The sequence below is a fragment of the Harpia harpyja genome, chromosome 13 (genome assembly GCF_026419915.1).
Source record: "Harpia harpyja isolate bHarHar1 chromosome 13, bHarHar1 primary haplotype, whole genome shotgun sequence".
In the NCBI taxonomy this organism is placed as follows: Eukaryota; Metazoa; Chordata; class Aves; order Accipitriformes; family Accipitridae; genus Harpia; species Harpia harpyja.
This window is the reverse complement of record NC_068952.1, coordinates 18,248,402-18,273,242: the sequence shown is the minus strand read 5'-3', so window position 1 is coordinate 18,273,242 and position 24,841 is coordinate 18,248,402. Positions and strand designations below refer to the sequence as shown.

At 37.3% G+C, this 24,841-nt stretch overlaps 1 protein-coding gene across 2 annotated transcripts in view; it reads left to right on the top strand.

The window, feature by feature from the left end:
• Positions 1-24,841, top strand: part of BABAM2 (BRISC and BRCA1 A complex member 2) — a 179,185-nt gene that overhangs the window by 141,236 nt on the left and 13,108 nt on the right. For both annotated transcript variants that reach the window (XM_052806382.1, XM_052806383.1), the window contains exon 11: positions 15,535-15,688. In XM_052806382.1, coding sequence (XP_052662342.1) covers positions 15,535-15,688 — 154 coding nt within the window. The remainder of the gene's footprint in view (positions 1-15,534; positions 15,689-24,841) is intronic.

Sequence of the window (24,841 nt, the reverse complement as noted above, 5' to 3'; positions counted from 1 at the left end):
GGATAATATAAATTAATAGATGTTGAAGCAGTTAGATTTCAGCGGAATCAAAATTCAAATTTCTATTAAATAACAGAGTAGGTTTTAACTGGGTAATATTCACAGTGCTCAATTTAACTGGCACAAAAGCTGCAATTATAACTGAATAGTTTATCACTATATTAACCCTGTGGCCTTAGAAATCATACAGTGCCTTAGCTGTGTAAGCCATTGCATCAGCCGCTTGTTGAACAATCCACTGCAAAAATATTTATGTTCCATGCACTGAAGGATATTGCAATGAAAGGACTGAAACCTGCACTTCATTTCCTGAGTGAAGTAATGTAGGCTTTCATGTCTTAACCACTGACATAACTATGTATATGATGGTTGAATATTTAGCAAGTGTCTAATAAAATGTCTGGGAGAGATAGCCATAAGTTGAAAACTGTTCTACTTTATATATACTATAGTATGCAGAGAAGGTATTCAGAGGAGAATAAATAGGTCAGTATACAGCAAGCACCATGGTAAATCAATGAAAGGAGCCATAGTAAATTTTACTGGTGTCTTAATTTTGGCTAAAATTTTAGGTTTAATTGAGATTGTGAGATGTATAAAACCTAATGTGAGTTGTATTTCCTTTAAAAGATACATTCAGAGACTTAAAAAATAACTTTGGGGTTTTTTTGCAACTATTTGCATTCAAAGTTACACACTTCTTTGGAAGCTAGGAAGCAAAACACATTAGAAGTAAAGTGAAATTACTCTGAATAGTTTTATTGAGTAAACAATTAAACATAAGAGGAGAGAAACAGGAAAGTAATTCTGGATTGCCAAAGCCCAATAACCTCAGAACAATTTCACTTGCTAAAAAAAAATTATTTGTGCTGTAGTTACAGAATGAAGAGCAAAGTCTCCACACTCTACCTTAAAACACAGAAGAGCTACCTAATTGCAAAATCAATCATTACTTTAATGTAGCTGCTGAAGTTATTATATTAGATCAAAGAGCAGTCAAAGGAACTGTTGCTTTAATGGTTTAGTTCTAAAAATTGATCAAGTGCATTCAAATAATGACAGAAGAAATAAACATTCAGAGAAGTTTGTGCATCCCCATGGAAGAGGAAATTGTTAATCAGGAGTAGTGCTTTTGATATTGTTACTGTTTAGGAGTAAGTCTCAGTATGAAGCTTTGTAAGTAAACTTCAATATACTGCTGATTTCTTTCTCTTCTTGTTTATAAATTAGCTATGATTAGTTTTTGGAGATAGATATTTCTTCATATTCTTGTTCCTGCATACATTCTGTGTATTTAAACTGTATATAAATAGAAACATAAGTTACGTTATCTGTGCACAATTAAGAATTAAGTAGCCTTATTGGTGTGGACACAAGAATAGGACTCCAAAGCAACCTGTATATAGGCTTTTCAAAGATAAATTTTTATCTTACGAGATTTTTAGGTTATCAGCACAAAGGAGATTGACAGAAGTTGGACTGGTTGGAATAGCAAATGAAATACTGCTTGTGTTAGTGGTTATTTGTTTAAGACATCTTGAAAAGGACAGATACTGAACTAAAAAGGTTTTGTTTCATTGAACAATATTTTGGGGGATGGAGAATGTTGGAAGCTGTGAGCATTTGTATCTTAAGTTTGTATGGGATCTCAGACTTAGGTGAAGTTGGTGGGAACACCTGCTGCCACGGACCTTGGGTAACTGTAAGGGATTTCAGGTTCTGTGTTGGGTAATACCAGTGACCCAGGAGGTCCAAAGTGCTGGTCATGTAAAAGCTAAAGTTTAATTAAGGAGCTTTCTTGCTATGGGAGTGCCAACTGAAGTAGCTTTTTGTCCACCCTCTTACCTGTCTGTGCAGTTATGTGGTTACCTCTGTCAGAGAATAGATCAGAAATAGGCAACATCTCAGCAAGAAGGAGGTTTTTACACAGGAGACAGAAGCAAGCAAGGGGCCTAGAGCAGTATTTGGGTTATAGGAGGTTATGCATATGAGTATCAGGCTTTGAGCGGACACTCGCTTCTGCATTCAGGGGTTTTTGGTGGAAAACATCAATGCAAGCTTCTGATGCGTTCTTGTTTGAATATTGCTATCCGCACACATTCTTCAGCAGAGCAATTTGGGCCAATGTAGTCAACTTATGTGGTTTGAATTGATGGCCTGAGCTAAACAATTAGGGTTCACTCACATAAACCTCTTTTGGATCTGGATTAGCACATTTGTGCACAGCTTCAGAAAGCAGCTTAGAAAATAAAGACACAAACAAAGAATTTTTGGTAGCCATGTTTGTCAGGTGAGGCTTGGGAGGAGGCGGAGAAAAATAGGACATTTTGGGAAAGAGCATTAGTAGCTGGGAAGACAAGTTTACACTACAGTTCAAAGAAAGTGCTGTTTATTTCAGCAGTGTTCAGGGAAAGAGGAATGTATGCCCACTCACTGTTAATAAACAAAATTGCATTGAAGAAGTAACTCCTCCTATCAGGGCCCATTCCAAACAGAAATAACTCATTAGGCTTGAAATATTGTTTTAATCATTCAGTAGAGCAATAATAATCCTTAGAATTTAGGTAAATGTTAATTTTTCAGACACCTGGTGTAGTTTAAGATGTTTTCTGTCCTTTAAAGGAGATTGGCCCACCTCTGGAAGGTCAACAGAAGAGAGCTAATGAGCATTCATCAGCCCCTTCATCTATTCCTCCAGCAGCTGTTTAAATAAACAAGTTAGGCTTTGTGGTAGTAAATGGCTAGCATGAGGTTTGGTAAAGTCTTAAATGGAAGATTTTTCCTAGATGAACGTGTGTCTGATTGCTTAGTGTTTGCTATTTGGGTTCAGGAGAGCTTATGTGAGAAGGCAAAAGTATTTTCCTTCATCAAAGATGGTATTTATTGTTCTTTTTGAAATTGCTTTTGCAGATTCCTGTTTGAAAAATCACATGCCTACCACGCTAACTCCACAGTCACTGAGATAATAAAAATGTTTAAGAAATAATTTGTTTATACAAGCAATTTGGAACCCAGAACATGAGACTGTTTCATGTAAACATTCCTGTAAATATTTCAGTAAACCTTTATCTGCCTGTAGTTTTGGCCATAGAACCCTCTCTGTTATATAGGACCTATAAGTCTTGTTAAATGTAAATGTGAGAAGTAGCTAGTGTTTGTTGTTTTGATATAGTATTTAATTCAGTTGGAATATGCTCAATGACTCCTGTGTGCTACTGGAGTATGAATAACCATTTGAGTGGGGTTGGTAGTTTTAGAGATACATTTTTTTCAGTTTTCTGTCACGTAAGATTTGCTCACATACCTTTTGGAAGCTGAAAAGAAGATAGTCTTCAAGAGTTGCTCTTCATTAGTATCAGTGCCTGGCAGTCATCACAATTAACACTTAAAATTCCAGCAAAAAAATCTTTGGAGGAAATTAAGATTGCATTGGCTCTACTTCTTCAGGGAAGTTAGTCTGACTGTGAAAGAGGAGCCTCTTCAAGACAAGGTATGGAAAAATAAACTGTCGTCTGCCCCAGTTGTTTCCTGAAAAAGGGCCAAGTGTTGAATGGAATATTTACATTAGATTGCTTCTGTGAGCTTTTATCTAATGAGGTGTTTTGGCTTCCTTTCATAGTACTTTTATTTTATTCTTCTCATTGTTCCTTAAATGAAAACGGAAATTTATGACTCTGTGAAAACTAACGGAGAAGGAAAAAAGAGAGAATACGACAATGTGAATAACAAGTTATAGGAGAATGGAGTGATGTCTGGTAGCGTCAGAAAAGCAGGATAGTTCAGCAGAAATGTCAAGCATAACAAAATGCATATTTTAGGAGTCCAGTGTGAGAAGTTCAACACTAATCAAAAAAAGTCTGCAAAGATTGTATAGGGATGTCATTTTATTCTTAAATGAGAAACTGGAGATTAACAGAGCCCAGGTGATGTAAAACTGGCTGGTACAAGTCAAAAGCCATTCGGATCTAACGCTTGGGAGAAATTTTTCTATGTTCAGCAAGCAGATAAATGTCTCCCACGAGGCAGTCTTTTCCTCTGACTCTCCGTGCTTTTAGTCGGTACCACGTATTTCTTTGAATCTGGTCTTGAAAGTTCCTGAGCACATGTCGTTCTGCCTACAGCAAAATACACCCTGAGTGGAGGGGGGGTCTCTTCAAAATTTTGTACGTTGTTTTAATCACCACAAAACAAAGCATTCTGTGACGCTTCCTGTGTAGTGAGGTGTGTATCACTTAACTGAAGTCAAGGAAAGCTGCAGAAATGCTATACTGCTGTGGATCAGACAGTGTGATGGAAAAGGAGCCTGAGTCACAGGTGTACAGTTCTGCACTTAACTACACATAGGCAGGGGCTAATCCCAGGACTGAATTGCAGTGTTTGTGAAATTAATTAGCTTTTTGCTGATCATTTTTCTCCATTGTGTATTTTCTCCGTTATTTCTAAGGGATGCTGCCAACTAGATTTAGTTTGAAATTCATATTGAAAGCTGATAATTTAATTTTTGTCATTAAGAGTACGTTAAACATCATGTTCCTCTGATTCCATCCTGAGTATTTACTTGGACATGAGCTGAATGAGATTTTCCATATTTAGGTATTCATAATGGATGCAAGTGAACCCGAAAACAGAGGTTTTCTTTTCTTCTGTTTCTCTGTGTTCATTTTGTAATCACGTCACTCAGTATAAACTAGTTTTAGGTTCCTGTTTCTAATTCTGCTAAAAAAGGGACAGTGGACACAAGGTGATTCATAAAACTTGGTATGAACAGCAACAAACAGGAAACAACTGTTGTGATAGGAATTAGGTTTTACAAGTATTTTATGATGGCCTGACATGGGTGGACTGGCAAAGTATTTTTAAGTGTCACTTTGCTGCGGATGTTACCTTTTCAGTTTCTGAGAAACGCCTATATTTGCCCTACTTTTAAAACTGTAGTATATTGCTGTAGACATTAATTGATGTTCTTCCAGGAACTATGAGCACTTTAACAAATGGACTGAAAGGTTTTGTAATAACTTCTTATAAAATTGCATTTTTCAGAAAAGTGAACTGTTGCTTTTTCTTATCTAATAGATATATCTAGAGTACTATTACTATGTGCCCAATTATATGACAGATAACTAATAAATTCTGAGAAAAGATGCCTGAGATAGGGAAGAGATATAATCCTACTTTATCCACTCAATTTTTGAAAAAAGTGATTAGGTTGCAAAAAAAATCATTGACAGAGTTGGGACTTGAGTACAGATTGTGGTATTTTTTCTTCTCGCTCTATGTCTATGTCTTGTGCCTGCACATTTTGACGCCTCACATGGCATTCACAGATAGCTTTTCTCTAAGGTGAGAACTACGTTAAAGGTGTGAGATACGGCAAGCTGAAAATTGCTCATAGTAGCAAGTAGACAAATATTTTGTTTTCAGTCTGGAAAGGAGATGATGAGCATGGGTTTCACATGGATCAGTCCTGGGTTCAATACCAGGCAATGCTTTCAGAAAAAAATAGGATGATACAGAACACCATGGGATTATTAGAGATACAAAATTTCTAGAAGTAAGAGCTGCATCAAGAAAAGAAAGATTTTCTGAATCCTTCTTCCCTATCTCCTTCCTCTTTCTATCCAATGACAATTAATTTGTCACCAAAGTAGACTTTTTCTAAGAACCCATATGTGACACAGCAATGGCACACAAAGGTGACTGCTGCGTGCCTTTTAGGAAATAGATAAATATAATTTACTTTTTAATATTAAGAAATACACCTTGATTTAGAGATGGAACTGGTCACAAAGATGCTTAAATATCTACATGGGGGAAAGAGGGAGTGCTTAAGCTGCTTTTCTGTCTCCTTTGCCCCATTCAGCAGCAGTCCCACATTTTCCCTAGTCTTCCTTTTGCTGTTTCTGTTCCTGTAGCAGCCCATCTTGTTGTCCTTAAGTCCCCTTGCCAGATTCAACTCCAGGTGAGCTTTGACATTGCCAACCCAGTCTCTGCATGCTCAGAGTATCCACATCTCATGTGCTTCCTTTTTATGTTTGAGTTTTGTCAGGAGCTCCTTGTTCATCCATGTAGGCCTCCTGCTACTACTGCTTGACTTTCTGCTCATTAGGATGGATCATTCTTGAGCTTGGAGGAGTTGATCATGGACCCCTCTTCTCTCCAGGACCGTTATCCTGTAGGATTCTTCCATGGGAGGAGCAACATCCCTGAACGGCCCAAAGTCTCCTGAAGCTTAGAGTTGTGTTCCTGCTATTTGTCTTGCAATGGGCCTATATTGCAGTAAAGTAGATGTCAGTTTAGCTTTAGAAATATCTGGAGTGGCTTAGTCGGCTAGTTGGGTCAGGCAGGATTATACTGCGTTGTGATTTGAAAGCTGTAAGCCTGCATGGAGCAGAGCTTGAAAAAACAGGATAGCATGTGTGTCAGGAAAGGGTCCTTTTGTGTCAGCAAAGGGTCCTCTTGACCTGCAGGATAATGTCACCCTGATCACAGATGAGAATTAAATAAATCAGTGTCCTTTCAAATCCCAGGCAGCATTTAAAACAGGAAAAAGAACTTATTTACAAGCCTCATAAGCTTAATAAAGTATCGGTGAGAGAAGCCAAATGTTTTTGCACAGCTGCTTTTCAGGTGAAAACATGCTTTAGAAGTCTTCCTGTCCTGCTGGAAAGTACTGTAGAACTTCTCAGCAATGTGTCTCTGAACTGGGAAAGCCAAGGAAAAGTTTTCGCCTTTTCTCCACCAGTAACGTGTGATGGTCGCCAGCCTGTGCCAAGAAAGGGCACAGCTTGCTTTTCACACCCATAACAACTGCAACTGTATTTAAAGTATAAGCTTCAAGCAATTCAGTTGGAGAAGAGGCAGCTTTTAGTAGCATCAATCTCATCAGCACTTAGAGAAGTTACTATAGAAACTGTTACAGCAGAAACAATAAAAGGAAATAAAAACAGAAGGGGGGGGGAATGAAGATCTTTGAGAATTTGAAGTAAAAATAAAGCTAAATAGATGTCACTAGCTGAAGCTAGTGAGGTAAAAATAAAAAGCCTTTCTCTTAATTAAAATAATCATGGTTACAGAAATTAGAGAAGGAGAAGACCTGTGAGGCCATTATGTCATTTCTTTGGGCTTGATATAGGATTATGAGATACTCCATGGGACATTTTTAGGAGGTAGTTCAGTCTTACTGTAAAAGTCCAAAACAGTAGGACATAGTAGAGGTGGGTGATGACACTCCAAAGCAAGAAGACATTATAAAGCATTTTTCGGGTTAAGTTACATCACTTTTTCATGGTCTTTGACTGCATAGCTGGAAACTGCTTGAAGAGTATCTTGATTTGATCTGTTACTTGGTTCCTCTGTAAGACTAAAGAATTAGATACTCTGTCTGAAGCACATGACTATAACTTAAGGTATTTAAACTATTTTTGTCACATTTTTTTAAAATGCTGGTTTTGTATGAAGGATGAGGTACTTAAAAAGAAAGATACAGGTTATGATAAAGACATGGGATATTTTTACAACCATATCATCTGCCTATGTTGACAGAAAATCAAAACAATAGCAATCATAAATCTAGTTGCCATTGGTGCCTAGGCTATATTGTAGTTCCCATTATCAGTGGAATGAGAACCACAAGATAGATACAGCAATCATGCAATCCTCTTCAAATAAAAACAGGTTACATACTTTATTTAAAAAAAAAAAAACAAACAAAAAACAACTAACAAACCAAAACAAAGAGAACTAAGTGATAAACTTATTCTAGTCTCATTGAAACCCACAAGTAAACAAATCTACTCTCTGTAATGTGTTGGAATAGTTTAATCCATCATAATTCATTGTTTCTATTCTTCAGAAATATTTAAGGGCTGTCTAAGAGCACTGGAATTAAAAGTAACCACTTCTGTATCTGAGACTTTGAAATTGGCCATTTCCATAGATGTGATGTTGTAAGACACATTAGGAAAAGAGACGTACTGTTGGTGCAAAAATTTTGAAAAAAGAAGAACCAATTCTTATTTCAAATCTAGCCTGGACTGACAATAACTGAAAGTCATTCCTGTCCAATTAAAAAAAAGGAGGAGGAAAAAATAAGGAAAATTAGATTCCTTCAAGCATTCCTTAGTGTCACAATGAACATCACCAAAGTTACTGCAAACTGGGCATTTGCGAGCACCGTCAATAACTGCTGTCAGCAAACTCGCATTCTGTGCTAAACCTGTGCTAAAGAAAAGGTTCCTCAGCATTTTCCTCCTTTCTGATCCCAGCTGTATTCTTCCTAATGACCTTCTAAATAACCTTGTCTTCTAAACATCTCAGTGGGCTCCCTTCCCATTCTTGAATATTATACTTGCTGAAAAAGGTCAAGATCTTGTTTAGTTGAGGATCAATCATTATACAAATGCAGTTCAGGACTGGCTCTTTAGTGAGTTCTGTTGCCAGACCCATTTCCCAGTACAAAACAAGGAGCTGTGCATTTCATATATTCACATAAATTGTCCTAATCCCAAATATTGCCATTTTTTCCATTATTACAATCACATTTCAATGTTTATCTTCCATTGTTTAATATTGTACATTCAGTTGATACATTTCTGATGCAGTTAAGAAAAACAATAGTTGTTTCTTTTTTCATAGTATTTACTTGTATTTTCATAGTATTTATTTGGAATTATTTTGTATATAAGTCATCCTACTCATCTACTACACAAGTGTTCATTTTGCCAATGGGGTGGGTATTTCCCACAGCAAGGGCAGACTTAACGATTTCAAAAGCAGCTGTGATTACCAACACACCCGAAGTGTCATAAGTGTCTCAGCTAAAATTCCATAAACAGCTTTTCATTTCACATTTGAAATTTTGAAATGTCAATTTCAAAATAGCATCTTCCTGCAAATAATCTGTTTTTCTCCAGAAGGGATGTTAGCCCTAATAATATTTAACAAAGTCAAATTCCTGTGACTGTGCTCTGCTAACCTGAAGTCCCACACTAATGCCATTGATATGTTATTTGTCATCCTTGCTCTCTCATTCTTGCAAGACTACGTCATCACACACCAAAGCAGAATAGATAGCTGTGGCATTTTGTAATTCTCTGTGTGTTTTGAGCCAGATTCACCCTTTCATTTTTTGCCAGTAGAATGTAGGCTAAAGACCTTTGGCACAGAAGAGTCAAGGAAAGATTCGCTATGCAAAATAGCCTGAAATCCTGCCCTGCAGAGATTTGTGCTAGCCACTACCATCCCCAAAATGCTTGTGGCTGAATCTCATCAGATTTCTCAGTAGATACAGTGATCAATATGATTCCTGAAAGGCTTTCTGTACTGGAACTTCTGTGTAAGAAGTGAAGATAGCTGTTTTCCCTTGAACTTAGATGACCATTTTTCACCCATCATACAGGCTGTCTGGAACAGTTTTCCCATAGGAGAAGTCATGTCAGAAAACCTACAAGAAAATTTCCTTTTAAAATAGAGCTTGATAGATGTGTAAGGGGTATTATATAATACGGTATCTGTGTTACCACTGAGTTGCATTGTAAATCCACATGGGTCTCATCCACATTAACACATCATGAAAACAGGAGAGCTCTGAGTTCAAGGAACTTTTCAGTCTGAGGCAGTGCATTCAAATCCACAAGTTGTTTTTCCCAGCAGTGTGAGCTCAGTTGAAAGTAAAGGCAGAGAGAATGTGAAATTCCGTGAACCAAAAAAAGAACAAGCAAAAAGATGATGAATATATACTAATAAGAGACAGTTCTGGAGCCTGGAATATGTGTTTCCTGTTTCCATGAGTTACTTCATCAGAAGTACTTGAATGCAGAGGCAGTCTCTGGCCAAAGTTGGATGATAAGTAAGGAGTGAGTCAGGGGATTTCGGGAAGAGAACAGACAGTATCAGGCTAAGATTGTTCAGTGTTCTCTGGAGATTTGGGTTTAGCACATCTTTCCTTTCCCTGTACCCTTCTTGTTTTTCTGGTGAAACAATTAAAACAAAACTTTTCACATGTTCAGTAATCATTGATTCTGAAGTACCTACTACGGCAGCCAACATTGGAAGGAGTTGAGTTTGGTTGTATGAAGTATTATCTACTGTTACATCTCAGAAGAATTGGGTCCCACAAGCTGGCACTTAGCATCAGTAGACAAGCTGACTATCCTTTCCTTGTTCCTTCATTCTTGGTCTGGAATCCCTAAATAGCCTCTCAACTCATGAGGGTGCTGTGAAACAATTTTTTAAAATATTTTATGTATCTATTATATCCTACGGTGATTAGAATCACCACATTGAAAAGCTCATGCAAGAATGAATACATGTTTAATCAGAGTAAGGGTTCAGTGTTGCGCAGTAGGTTGTGCAGTGTTGTGCACAGGGGTGGAGTCTGTCAAATGGGGCAAACCAAAACAGTGTCTCCCTTGGCCAGCTCTGTCCAGCCTGGGAGCTGAACTGGAAAGAATACTGTGTTATCTTGTGTTTGCTCCATAAAGCACGTAGAGATTGAATTAACGTTGTGCAGGCAATGAAATCTTGTAGAAGTTGAAATCTCGGCAGTAAAATATCCAGATCAGTCAGTGTTTGAGTGCAAAACAAATTACAGGTGCAATAAACTGCAGCAGATTCAAGCATCCAGAAGGTTAATAAGATAACCAGTATAGTGTCATCCAAGCATTCAAACGGTGTATAACATTCAGTGAGTAAATGTTGACTTCTGCGAAAACAAATATCTAGATTTATCCAGTGCTGTACAAAGGATGAATAAACCTATTCTCTAGAACAGGGGAACAGTATATGGAAAATTTTCTAAATATTGCCACCTAAGTACTTCGATATATTTGTATGGTCAGCATGCATTTCAAGCATTGTTTTGTTTTTCCTTGTCTTCTCTCCAGTACTTAAAGGTGTGGGGTAAACCTGCATTTTTTTTCTAAGCATTTTTCCTTCAGAAACCCCATAGCAGCACTGGTGTATGCTTTTTCCGAGACATCCCTTCCACATTTCATACCCTGTTTAAAAAGCTATAAAATTAGATGCTAAAGATATTACTTTAAAGTTAATAAGACTGTTGAAATCAACTCTGTAGTTGTTGACATCACCTTAACAAACTAGGTAACCTGTTCTAGATCTCAGATGGTTGTTCTTTAAGAAAATGAACAATTAAACCTTACTGATTCATTGCACAGTTTTTTTAGTTATTAACAAATCAGGATTTTGGTTTTAAGATAACTATGTTTTTAATATATGTATGTATTAAATGCTAACTAAGTCAAGAGAAGCAAATTTGTGTGTTACTTCTTGATAGTTTCTTACGTTTCAAAAAGAGAGCAACTTCGACTATTTATAAACTGTAATTAAGTTTCTTTACATGACTCATTCTCAACAAGCAAGTCCTTTTTCTTTTGCTTTCTTATGAACTGTGTGGGAAAATTAGGGTTCAATCACTGAAGAATTTACTCAATGCTTAATTACCCAAAACAGCCCTCCAAGTTCTGCTCATGTAGAGCTTTCATAAAGACATGATTTTCCCCACACTATGGCTTTCTAAAACTTGACTTTTAAAAAATTATCTGTAAATTGTAACATAGGAGAAAGCAGTGTTTTACTATGGTATTGGCTGCTTTCTCTAGTCTGCTTCTTTGAGCTCCCCTTATATTGACAGTGTGATGCTTAGGAAAGTAAGAAATCATCAGGATTAAATTACTTTGAGCATGGAACTGAATTAGAAAGCTTTACTTTCCTGAATGAGCTAATTGTTTAAATTTTCCGGAGGAAATGTTTCTATTTCTGTGAGAGAAGGGGTAAATGGGACTTCCTCTGACATAATTTTCATTTTAAATCTGAGTTTGACAGCAAGATTTTTACCTTCATAACCAAATATTACTGCTAACTGCATGACTTGTATAAGCCTGCTAGTTGAAGTGACTCACTTACATAGATTAAGTTATTTTTAGGGAGATAATTTGCACTGTTTAGAAGAGAGGAAAAAAGGGAGAGAGAGCCCTACTAAGAGCTAGATCCCTCATTATAGTTTACAGAGCTCGTGAACCCAGCATCCAAGCAAAAGATGACTAAGCAAGGGGTCTATTGGTACTTTCAGGAATTTACAGACATGAGTCATCTGCTTATTTTCTGCAGACATATCACCAGGGTACTTTGTGAGTCAGCTGTTATTTGGAAATAGTACTTGTATTCAACATGAATACGTTTTTGTAGTTCTTGGGTAACTAGCATGCCAAACCAAAGTGGGCTTTTATAGTTTGCCCAGTTCAGGTGTTGATTTAAAAAAGCAGTGTGTTGTTTTTAACTGAGATGCATTTTTCATGAGAAAGTGCAAATATTGTCTGGAATGTAATTATGATAACACTTACCTTTGCCACCTTGCGTATTGCATGAAAGCAGATCTGATTTTGTATTAATGCACATATTGAGAATCAGATTGTATATATGACCAAGTAAAAAGAAAAATTTTCTATATCCACCTGTGCTATCCTGTAAAAATGTTAATTGCGAATATGAGCAGAATTTGACCTTTTATCTTCAAACCACCTTGCTAGCATTGGTTACCAATGGTATTTGCTTATTTTTCATGTATGATAAAACACTTCACCCCAAATCCAAGCGTTCTGTACACACACAGTGTCAATGGACGGGCATCCACTGCGACGGAAGCGAGTTCTTGCCTTCTCTTCCTACTGCTGAAATAATAGCTGGCTACCTTGAGATATGTATAACACTTTACAACTCAAGGCTATTTCCTGTTTACTGGTCTTTTAGGTGTGGTTGTGTTCCAGAATTAGGGACAGGCTTTTTTACTTGGTCTGGGCTCATCTCACACCTTGTATTAAGGAAGCGCTTGGGTTAGAAAAATGGGAGTTTGGCAATTTTAGGTGAAGGGTAATGTTAGAAGTCAAAGGCAGGTCAAATTTTTCAAAACTTCACTTGCAGTTCAGGGTGATACTGCTGTTGGCCAGATGTGGGATGCACAATTTTAAATCTAATTTGATTATCTGATTTAAGTTTATAATATAAGTAATTCCTGAAAATTCCTATACAGATTTTGGTTAATAGAAGAAGAACATGTTTTCTGTTATATTTTGGTGGTACCTTTGTTGTAATAATACTTTTATAAAATAAAGGCTTCTCGTAACAAATGGAAGTGTCTCTGTAGTGAAAGCAATGTCTTGATTATCCATTTAAACTGCATTTCTAGTGCTACATACTTTCTCTTAAGTGCAAACCTTTAATTTTAGGTAACAGGAAGAAAACTGCTGCTGCTTGGCCCAGTTACGTAGACAGAGGTTTTCAAAGGAAAGTTAATGCAAGTTAGAAATTCTCAAGTAAAAAGTTAAGTATAAAGACTAAACTATTGCTTGAGTGTTTTGCTAAAGTTTGTTATTCCTTTCACACAGTGATAAAATGTACAAGTATACTGAGTAGTTTTCCTTTAAGGAGTTGGTACTTCAGATGGAAAAAGATGCACTAGAGGAACAGAGTTTAAGCACTTGGAGCTGAAGAAGTATATTTATAATGTTGAAATAGAGAGCCTGTCTCCTTGCTTCATACTCTTTTCCATGGTGAAGTCCTTCAAAGGCTGTGGCACACATGTACCATCTGTGAGGGGAGGAGACAGCTTGTTTGCTGATAAATGGCCTCAATACACCAATGTTTTTCAGGCTTGTTACTTAATAATCATGTTTTAAAGAGGAATTTGACAGAGCAATCTTTGAATCTAACCTTCGTTACAGCAGTGATCTGCCCTGAAATTAGCAAAACACTGCCCCTGTCATTACCACTTAAATATCTGCTGGAAGCTGCTGTGTGAGCTGAGTCACCAGGACTCTGGGAGTTATCACGTGTAGCTCAGACACTGGGTCATGAACTGAGCAAACGCTGTCATCCACAGTGATTTGTTGTATTTTGAGACTACAGCTGTAATATTGCATTCGGTTTTGTGTACTTCATGGCTACAAACAGTTTTACTTGTAGAGCTTGGAGGGTAATTTAGGGAAAAAGGAGCTATGGTGTGGCTGATGCACATCCAAGTATTCAGACATGATTAGAAAAACTGAAAAATGAAGGAACTAGCAGGATGATAGCATGGGATTTGGAAAAATAAAACCTGTCTTACACTTATATCTCAGTCTATGAGCAGAGATTTCAAAGGAATTTGCTGGAATCTCTGCTCCATGAAGCATTTAAAAATAGAAAATACAGTGCATTACCAGGCATATTGGAGGGGAGATTCTGTTCCGCCTGAGGATGGGTTTAGTCCTGTAATGTTCCTTTTGCTTTCTTCAAATTTTGTTTGTACTGATGTTGCCACCTGCTTTGATTCCTACTTCAGCTATTACAACCTGTTTATTAACTTAGGAGTCTTTTCCTTCTCTTGAAAAAGGACTGTGAAATGACAAAGAGAGAATGCTGAGAACCCAGGTTTATATGAATGAATTATGATCTTATTAATTTATTTCACTCATTGCTACACCAATAGAAAAAAGATTTATTTAAGATTCACAGGGAGTTACTGTTCTATTGCAGTGTTTTTTCATTGTGCAGAATTAAAGAATCTGTGATTTGGAGGATAACAAAAACTATGGTCGTAGGTGCTTTATAAATGAAGTCTACACCTTTAAAAGAAACGCACATTCTTCTGTTAGTTTTGGTGTTAGATTAGACATTTAATGTAAATAATTCTAGCCTGTTGTCGTAACTCAGTTTTACTACAGATTTCTGAAGCCTCCTGAAATTAAAAGTAGACAAAGAAAATCTAAACTATCAATGTAGCAAAAAAAAAGTTAAAAACCAGTTTCTGACTGTGTTATTAACTGTTGTAGTCAATTTTACTGTTCGGCCAGACCTAGCTGATCATGAGACAGTGATAAGCAAAGAGAACTAAGAGGTTCTGATTTTTATTTTTAGTGAGATATTTGGGGTATTAATGACTTCGCAGCGTGTTTTTCATTTTGTGGGAGTTATTTTATCTAGCAGATGACAGCAAGTTGAGATCTTTTCCAACTCATGTGACTGAATCTTTCTACATGCTTTATCAAATCATTTAACCACTTCAGGTCTCAGACGGCTGTAAAATGAGAATGATGTCCATTGGGGCACTAAAATGAATTGGCTGAAGCAGATAGAGGAATTTGTTTCTTGAATGGAAAGCATTCCAAACAGAATGTATTTTGTGAATTTTTTAAATGGAAAATTTCACTATAAAGGAAAATAACTGTGGGGGTTTTTTTCTATAACAAAATAATCATGTGTAAATGTTATGATGAACATAGAAATACACTAGCTGAACAGGTTTTTAATTATGTACTTTACAAAAATGTTTGATAAAGCAAAGCATCCCATACAGCAATATGTTGGAAACATTACTTATAAGAAATACAGAAGTGTATTTTAGAAGTAATCATCAGTTTCTCCTTTTCTGTCACCTTTAAATCAATAGAAAGGAATGATATATTCCCAGTAAAAAAAAGGAAAAAAAATGCAATGGTGTATTTTTATGACACTTTTCCTTTTTTTTTTTTCTTATTTTAGTTGACCTACCCCTGTACTTTCCTCGAGATCAACCAACCCTAACATTTCAGTCCGTCTACCACTTCACTAACAGTGGCCAGCTGTACTCCCAGGCCCAGAAGAATTACCCTTACAGCCCCCGCTGGGATGGCAATGAAATGGCCAAGAGAGCAAAGTGAGTCAGATTGCTGTTTCCTACTAAATATTCCATTTGTTACATGGTCATCTGTCGGTTGAAATTTCATGGATTTAACATTATAACAGCTGAACCTGCTTTTGTTCTCATATACTCCTAGCGTTCCCCCGTATGAGTATAGACAGATACTTTATTAATCATGCTTATTACATTAGTGCCAGAGGACTGATCAAAAGAAGTCTCTTTCTGCTAGGCGTTGTACTGGCAGAGTGATGACAATCTCTGCTCCAAAGAGCTTCCAATCTGAGTAGATAAGGTAGCCCCCAGCAGGAGTGATCTGCATGGTAGCAGTCAGTCAAGGTAACTCCATGGTTTTGTGTGGGTGTTGAGGGGACCCTGAAGAGAAGCATGTGAGATGGAGAGAGTGAGGAAGAAAAACCTGAAAGATATGGAATTAGGCTGTAATAAAAAGACATGGAAGAATAGGTGGAGGTAGAGCAAACCACCAGTCCGGCATAGGAGGCAGTCCTATCAGAACTCGAGAAAGTTATCTGGAAGTCTGAATATCTCTTTCTTTACTGCTTTTTCTGTTGGCTAGAAACAGAGAATCTCTGACTCTTTCCTCTGCAGTTTTTCTGCAAGCCCTTGTTTCAGGCTGCGGAGACACCAATTCTGTCCCAGTATCCCCTTTAGTTAAAGATGACAGGACAGCCTCCCCAGAATGATTCTGTGGCAAGGGCAAGCTGCCGTGGGCAGTGGTGCCCCTTTTGTATGTTAGATATTGTCCCCATCTTCTAATGAAGCAAACCAGATTTTACCTGAACGGAGCAATATGGTCAACGGCCTTGCTGCAGTATTTCGATTCTGCAAAGTGTAAAATGTTAGAACAGCAAGAGACTTAAGCAGGCTGATTGTCAGTTGTTCAGTACATAAAGGCATCAAACTGCATTAATAACAAGGCATATTGGGATGAATGTTTTGAATGACAATCAGAAGATTAAATTAAATCAGCAAAGATGCGTAAATAAAAGTTGAATGAAAACAGTTCAAGCTGAGTAAATCAAATGAATGGCATGGTCAGAGACTGATTGTAATTTGGAAATGATGGACGCAAACAACAATTGACTGAAGCATTTTCTGATTTTATACTAATTTAAATTTTATGGAGAACATCAAGTAACACTTGATTTTGGATTTTGATGCATTGTAATAGAAATTTTTTTGCTAGTATTTGGTTTTACTACTGTACTGTCTAGGAGAGCCATTTCTTAGTCAAATATGAAGATTTTTTTTTTGTGGACTTGTTTCTTTTCTCTAGCAGAATATTATGAGTATCTTGTTTAAAAAAAAAAAAAAACAACCACAAACCTGGAAGCATTACTGTGGCTTTTTTTATGATCATACTACAAAATGCATTTCTTTTGCAGCTGAAAGCTTACAAGTACCTATGTGCTGTCTGCTAAGTGCATTCATTTATGAGTGGGTGTATACAAATGGACTTTTCTTCCTGCACTTGAAATTTAGAAGTATTATAACAATTCTTTTTAAAAGCACTAAATGTGTACACTTATTATCACATGTATGTTTTGTGAGGTTATTCACTCTTATGTTTGAGCCTTTGCATTTAAGTTTACGCTGGATACATAACATGAGAAAGATGATGAGAAGAGGGGGAAGAAAGTATGCTGCAGTGTCTGAAATAACTATCATTGAGCTGCAAAGAGACAGAGAAGCTGCTCCAGTTAAAAGTGCTTTGCTTGCAGGAACAACTAGTGATTCATGAGTAGGTACCATAAATAAATCTGTATCAAGAAAGGTATGATGGTACGTGTTAGCATTTTTTAAGATTTTTAACACAATTGAGCACCTTATCTAAACAGTGTTTAAAATATTTGCTGGGGCTTCTTAGAATAGGTTAGTGTGTTTCAACACAACCAAATAATTTTTCATTCTACGTTATTTTTACCATAGCCACGTTATGGACCAAGTATATGGGAATATATGTAGATACATAGGAAAGCATTCTAATTAAATATATTCATTCAAGCACCACATCAAAACATCCCAAATAAAAACAGAAAAGAGGGATACATGATTTAGTGTCTAGAAGCAATGTAATTCTGCTCAGCTGAAGTAAATTTAGCCCAGGATAAATCAGGGACAACTTGTTTGTGTTTCTAAATACTGCCTATTAGGTTTTGCTTTTATGTAGTCTTTTTCCCTCTTAGCCAAATGGTCTCCCAAGTGCGTGGCATCCTTTGGTGCTCTGTTTATCTTTCTGGCCCTACTGTTCTAGGGCCACAGGATCTCTCACTTGACGTTCTGCTATCTGACCAAATTCTCTGTCCTTATTCTCAGACACTTGAGGGATCAGTTTACACACCATGTTCCTCACTGTAGCTTAAGACACCATGAAGGACAGCTTTCGCTTGCTCTTGCACCAACTGGGTTCATTAGCTGTCCAGTCATGTACTGAATGAAGAATGTATACTGCATTGCTTTATAGCATGTAGAAGCACCACGAAGTTTGAAATACCATCACTGAGATTTCCTCATCCTCAATTCTGGCAAGCCCTGCCTCTGTTTTCAGCAGCTCAACGCAGCGGGCTCATTCATGGGCGGAGCTGTCATAAGTTCGTGCCAAAGGGACTTTGATTCTGTGCCCAGCCTTCTCCCAGGGTTCTTTTGGGGTTTTTTTGTGGGTTTGTTTTTTTTTTCCAAACAGGTGAGCCCATCCAATTCCTTCAACTCAGGGCCTAAACTTGAAAGTCTTGGTATCCTTGCTTATATTTGTGGCCCCCAGCAGAGGTAGGCATTTCTTTTGAATTTGGGACTTAACCCTTTGCTGTAGTCTTGAGACAGTCAGTAGTAATTATAAGTAGCAGCAAAATTACTCCCCTGAAATACATACATATAGAAGTAGATTGTATGCATTCACACTTAGACACATATCACCTAAATCTAAAAGGCAAATTCTCAAATCAAAGTATAAGTTTAGCAGGATCTTTTTCATTCACAGAGAAAAACTGCTCGTGTTCCTGCTGAAGTAATTGGACCAATTTATCCCTGCCTGATAAAGTCCACGAAATAGAGTTTCTCTCTCTGTGTCCTCTTAAGCAGTTTTTAAAATCACCTGGCTTCTTTGAGGCCCACTGACTTAGGTTCCTCACTGAGAGATAGCATCTGGTAACTGAAGCTTGCTATTGTCTTAGCGCAGGGATTGCCCTCTGGCCTGATTTAATTCTAAGGGACGAATCAAGTCCTGATTAAATAATGTGATTTCAAGTGCCTCCAGATTACTTGTTTCTCAACTAATCGCAAAATTTTAACCTGTTCCTCCAGCTAGAAACAGGGAAACCAAAAATATTAACATTTTCTTACAAGCTGCTGAGATGCCATTTCCTCTCCGTTCACATCTCAGGCTTTGCCTCTGTTAGGTCATTTATTTATATGTCTGTGGCCTCCTACGTAAGCAGCTTCTCCAAAAGATTTAGTCCTAAAATACAATACCAAGCCTAAGAAAATACAAAAATACAGTAAATTATGGAAAGTTAGCAGCCTTGTTTGTGGTGTACGTGTGAAGTAAAACATCTCTGTGCGGTTTCCATGGGAAAGCTCTCTTGTTTTTTGCTTAAGTAGGCATTCATGTGTACATAAATGGAGTCTTTAAAGAACATGCAGACTCTAAGCCTGGGATTTTATGAAGGAATAGTGTAGATAAAGCTTGTTTGTTTGTACAAATTAAGTTCAGTTCTTGGATGCACTCTGGCCCAATTTCTGTCTGACCCAGTGCTGCTCTGTAGACTTAGGTTATACTTCAAGGAGAGCAAGTCAGGACTAAGTTTACTCTTTTATCCTACATAAATCCACCTACTCGCCATTAAAAATAGCAGGAGGATGGAAAACTGGTATCACAATAAAAAGTTGTTCCAAGTGTTCATATTCTTTTTTTCAAGGTAGCTGATAAAACTGGTTTCTGAATAACATTGTTGTCCCTGGCCATTTACTGGTGTTTGCTGAACATGCTGTTAATTTTACATACCCCTCAGGGCTCTGCAAGGGTGAAAGCTTAAAAGGACTCAAGTGCTCTCAACTGTATATTGGCTGTTGCTCTGCCATAAGGTCAAGTGCAGCTTAAGATTATATGCAGACGCACCTTGTGCAAGCTACACATGTATCACCAGTGCGGCTGCAGCGATGGTTTGTGCTCAGCGCAAGCATGCTGTGATTAGAAAGTGTCAGGCTGGTGCACTGGGCTATGGCATTTTCAGCCTCATCAATACCTTTTCCTTGATTATCATCAAATTAGAGGATGTGTATCATGTGAAGGTGCTAGTTGCTATTTGGCTGAAATGGTTGCTTTAAGCTTTAATGTTCCCTGGTAAGGAGAGGAAATACATCTTCTGGTCTAACAAAAAGGTATTTGAAAAAAGGCCACAATTTTTGTGTTGCTGTTTAGACAAACTCAGTTGTAATATGTCAAAGACTTGCTGTTGTATTCAGTATATTTTGGTACCCTAATGATTTTTTTTTTTTATATTGACATTAACCAGTTTTTCAACTCATCATTTTTTTTAAATTATCAAGACAGAATTGATATAGCTGTAATTAAGGTAATAAATCATTTGTCATTATTTGGTTTGTATTTCAGTATTTTTCCTGCTTATTTGTAAAAGTAGCAAATTGTATTTTCATGTATTACGTGATTTTCATGCACGTTAGGCATCTTTAAAGAGTAGATTTCCAAAACCTAACTTATTTGCATTCACATATACCCTTCTCAGAATGCTTTTTTTCTCAGCTGTTTCTGGCTCTGTTCCATGTTACCTTAACCTTAAAAAGAAAATTAGAAAAATGAGAGTATGGATCAGAAGCACCAAACGTAGGTACATCATCCTTCCCTACGTGTTCGCGTCTTTGTCTCTGAACATTTGCAAGGCTCAGAGGATTCTTTCTGGAGAAGAGCAGCAGGGTAGGTACAAACTAAGGGGTGAAGTCCTGAGCTGGGTCACTTGTTTGACTCCTTGGTTTTCAATAGTCTCACATCAGAAGCTGAACAAAAGTGATTTTCTTGCCTGAAATCAAGTAAAGCTGACATTTTGTTGCTGCTGGTGGGCTCTTTTTCAGAACAAAAAAGGGCCAATACGCTGTGACAGCCATAGCAAGAAGAGATGTGGTGACCCAGCCGTGTGAAGCTTACAAAGAAGTTAATTTGATTTTATAGACCATTAAATCAAAACTCTGATTTTCTGTGGGAGTGTCAACTGATCAGAATTACACATGAAAAGTAGAAAGGCAAATAGAAAAAATTATGTTTTGTTAAAATACTTAATGAATGCATTTGTCCTTGTAATATGTCCTGCAGTTGATTTACCAACAAACCTTAATAACAAAATTATTTTGATTATAAGATATAAGACAGAATAGATACAGCTTTTAATTAGAATTTTAGATATTGGTGGGTTTGGTTTGTTTTTTTTTTTACATTGTTCCTCTGCATACACTACAGAGTACAGTGCATACACGTGATAGTCGCACTTCGTGAGTCATATTTTTCATGTACTTTTCTTTAAATGTCTCCTTGGATAATTAAGTCTGACTCTTAAGTTATGGTATGTTAGTTTCTGACAGGTGCCTGCCAGGGATCTTCAGTGCTGTCATGCATTATGTGGATTTCAGCCAAGACAGAAGGGCCTGGGTATTTGTTTCTGGTCACTTCTCATTAAAGCTTTGACTGTGGGAAAAGAAAAACAACTATTTAAATATGAGGAGTATAGGTGCTTTAGGAAGTGCACAGAAATAAAATCTGTTAGGCAACTAGTTTTTCTCTGGTTTTATATAGACATTGTGTATATGTGTGAACTGTACATTTGTGCATTTCAATAGATAGTAAATATTCTTTCTGCAAAAAAGGATTCTTATATTGACAAGAGAAATGCACAGAAGAGATTGGAGGAGTTGGCTTGGTGGAAGTGGAATATAATAGCACTTTGCTGGAAGACAACTGCTTTGTAGGAATTAAAGGCTAGAATTTAATGTAGGTGGTTCTTAGATAACCAGGGTTAGGTGGTGTTCTGGAAATACTATGATAAACTGTCTGATTTGGCTTCATTAGAGAACTCCATTACACATTTATCAAAGCTGCTAGATCTGTATTAGAGCATGGAATTATAGTTAGGAACTGATGCAAAAAAATGTCCTCCCTTGCTTGAGAGAAAAGGGTAGAGAGAAATATATGGTTTTGGAAGGAGCTGAAGTTTAATAGCCCAGATAAATACTGTTGCTTAATCAATTACAAAATAAACAGCTAAGTAAAAGCAGTAGGTGAGCTCCATGGTCTTGTCTTTTGGGTAATATTTGTAATTGCTCTGTTGAACACAAAGAACGGTCATACTAGGTCAAACTCAACTTTGATTTAGCCCAGTATCATGTCTCTAATAGGCAGTAGCCAATGCCTGTGGAAAAGCATGGCAGAGCATGTAGTTGTATTTTCCTGGCACGTTCTACCATCTTCAAGGATTTCTATATCCAGAATTGGTATGTTTCTGTTCAATAGCCCTATCTAGCTTTCCTTCTGTTTGATTGCTTTTTGAACCCACATCATAACATCACAAAATTCTGTGTCAAGGCGTTGCACAAATAACATGTGGTATGAAGAACAAGCTTTGTTGGCTTTTTGCATTCCTACCTCCTGCTAGCTCCAGTTGTTACCCCCTAGCTCTTGTATGAAAAGAGGCAACAAATAATTAATCCACTGATCCCCTCCATAACCTTTATGATTTTATGAACCTCTTCACATCTCTTCTGTCACCTTTTCTCCTGCTCTGCTCACTCCTTCCTTCTACAGAACCTTTCCATGTTTCTGATCGCCCTTGTCCCACTTCTTTATCCCTTTACTATTTCTGTTGTATTCTTTCTGAGACAGGGAACTGCATGTTACTCATGATACATTCACCATGCGTTTATATGGTGACACAGTGATATTGTCTGGTTTACTCTCTATTCCAGTTCTAATAGCGTCTGATTTGGTTTTCTGTGTATGACTGAAGGTTACGCTGACATTTTAGCACCAAGATCTCCTTACTCTCTGTTTTTCAGAGCCCATGGTTTTTGTGTATGTAAAATTAAGTCTTTTCCCTCACATATCTCCCTTTCATGTTTGTCAGTATTGACTTCTCATGCGGTATTTTATCTCCCAGTCTCCCAGTGCTGTAAGAACCATCTGCAGTTCCTCATAATTGTGCCTCATTTTTCCTTCCCTGACTAAATTGTTAGCATTAGCAAACTTTGCCATCTTCTTTTGCTCACTTTCGCAGGTCATGCAGGAATATGTTGAACAACACAGGTCAAAACACCCATTTCTGTGCGGTTCTCAGGTGACTTTACCCTAATAGTACTCATCATTCATTCCTTTTTTTTTTTTTTTCTTATCTTGACCTGCTATTTATCCACTCATGGATCTTTTCTCCTGCTGTGGTAATTCAGTTTTTTAAAAGCCTTTGAAAGACATTTCCAAATGCCTGTAGGAAAATTGAGCAGTGTGTGTCACTTGAATCTTTCTTGTCCACATGTTTTTGGTACCTTAAGAAAAGAAGACATTTGTGAAGCATAAGTTTGACTCCTACCCAATATACTGTATTTACTCAAGCCAACTAATTCTGGGCTTTTTATAAATTTATGGTTTCTTATAACAGTCTCTACCAATTTGTAAGGTATGGACATGGGATTTACTGGTCCACAGTTCCCTCTATCCTCCCAGACCTTTTTTTAATTGAGATCACACTTCTCTGGTACCAAGCTGTTTTAAGCAGGAGGTTACAAGCTATTTAACTTTCTCACACTTGAGTTTCTCTAGAACTTGGGTGTGAATATCATCTGGGCCTGCTGATTTGCTTGTGTGTGTCTTGTTGATTTGTTCGTTACCTTTTTGGCTGACATTTTTGTGTGAGTCAGATCTTTTGGTACATCCCTTGTAAAGCAGGGTGCTGGTATGGCAGCCTCTTTAAGCACCTCCGCAGTGTACTTGGATGCAAAAATAACTTCATTTATTCTTTGTGACTTTACTTATTCTGAGTGTTCTTTTTACTTTTTGACCAGCTTTTGTACTGTTTGACAAGTTTTTACTTGGAGGACCACAGCTAATTTGTTCCTCAAATTAATTTTTTATCTGCATGACTCTGCTTTTACCTGTAAGTGTTAAGGTTTGTTTCTCTCTGTTTTCCCCATTTGGAGAGGTCTCTGACCTTTTAAGAATTTCCTCTTACCTCTAATAGCAAACATATATCTTTTAAATAGCAAAGAGAAATAACGTCTTCAATATGTTTTATATAATCACAGATGTGTGGCATCTCATCCCTTTCCTTCTGACTGGTTTGTCCTAATGAATATCCAAGGAGTTTTCTTTTATGTTTTGGTATGTTGCCTTTGGCCCCTGTTGATAAGTGATCTGCCAAAGCAAAGGGGATGGCATGATGAAATCAGTACTTTCACCTGCAAGCAAACTTTGTTTTCAGGGATGCTGGTTGTCAGACTGGTTAGGGATGCATCTGTGGTGTAACCCTTCATTTCTGCCTCTGAAGTACAATTAAGGGATTCAATAATCAATTAAAGATCATTCAAATTCTATTATTACTTCTGTGATCTCCTCTCTTCTTGAATCTCTACACTTGTCTTTCCTTACAAGCCTCACTCCTGAATGTGGTTTTGCCCAGTCTTTTCTGCTTTCTGCTACTTCTTGTATCGTCCCTACTTTCCCCCCTCCTTATTTCATCACATTCTTCACCCTGCCTTTTATAGTTAGAAGAGGTTCCTAGTTGTATCTTGTCTGGCATTGACTCTCCTTCAAATCTACTAAATGATTTGCTAAATAATTGCTCTCCAACAACAGAGTTCAGCGTGCGCTTATGTAGCCTAGATAGGAGGAAGTGTCTTGAATAAACACTATCTCTTTAAGAAGTTAACCTTTACCTGGAGTGGAAAAATATGGCTATGGCACTTCAGCAAATAGGAAAAATAGAGCAGGCTTGTCACACTGTGGCTCATAGGACTGGAAATTTCCTGTGAATTAGCACTGTATTTAAAAAGACTGTATGAAAATTTAATTTTTTCATGATGGCCTTGGAATATCATTCTCATGATCCACTGGTAAGGAAGTGGAGTGACCATGCTGTGACAGAGATATTCCAGTGCCCC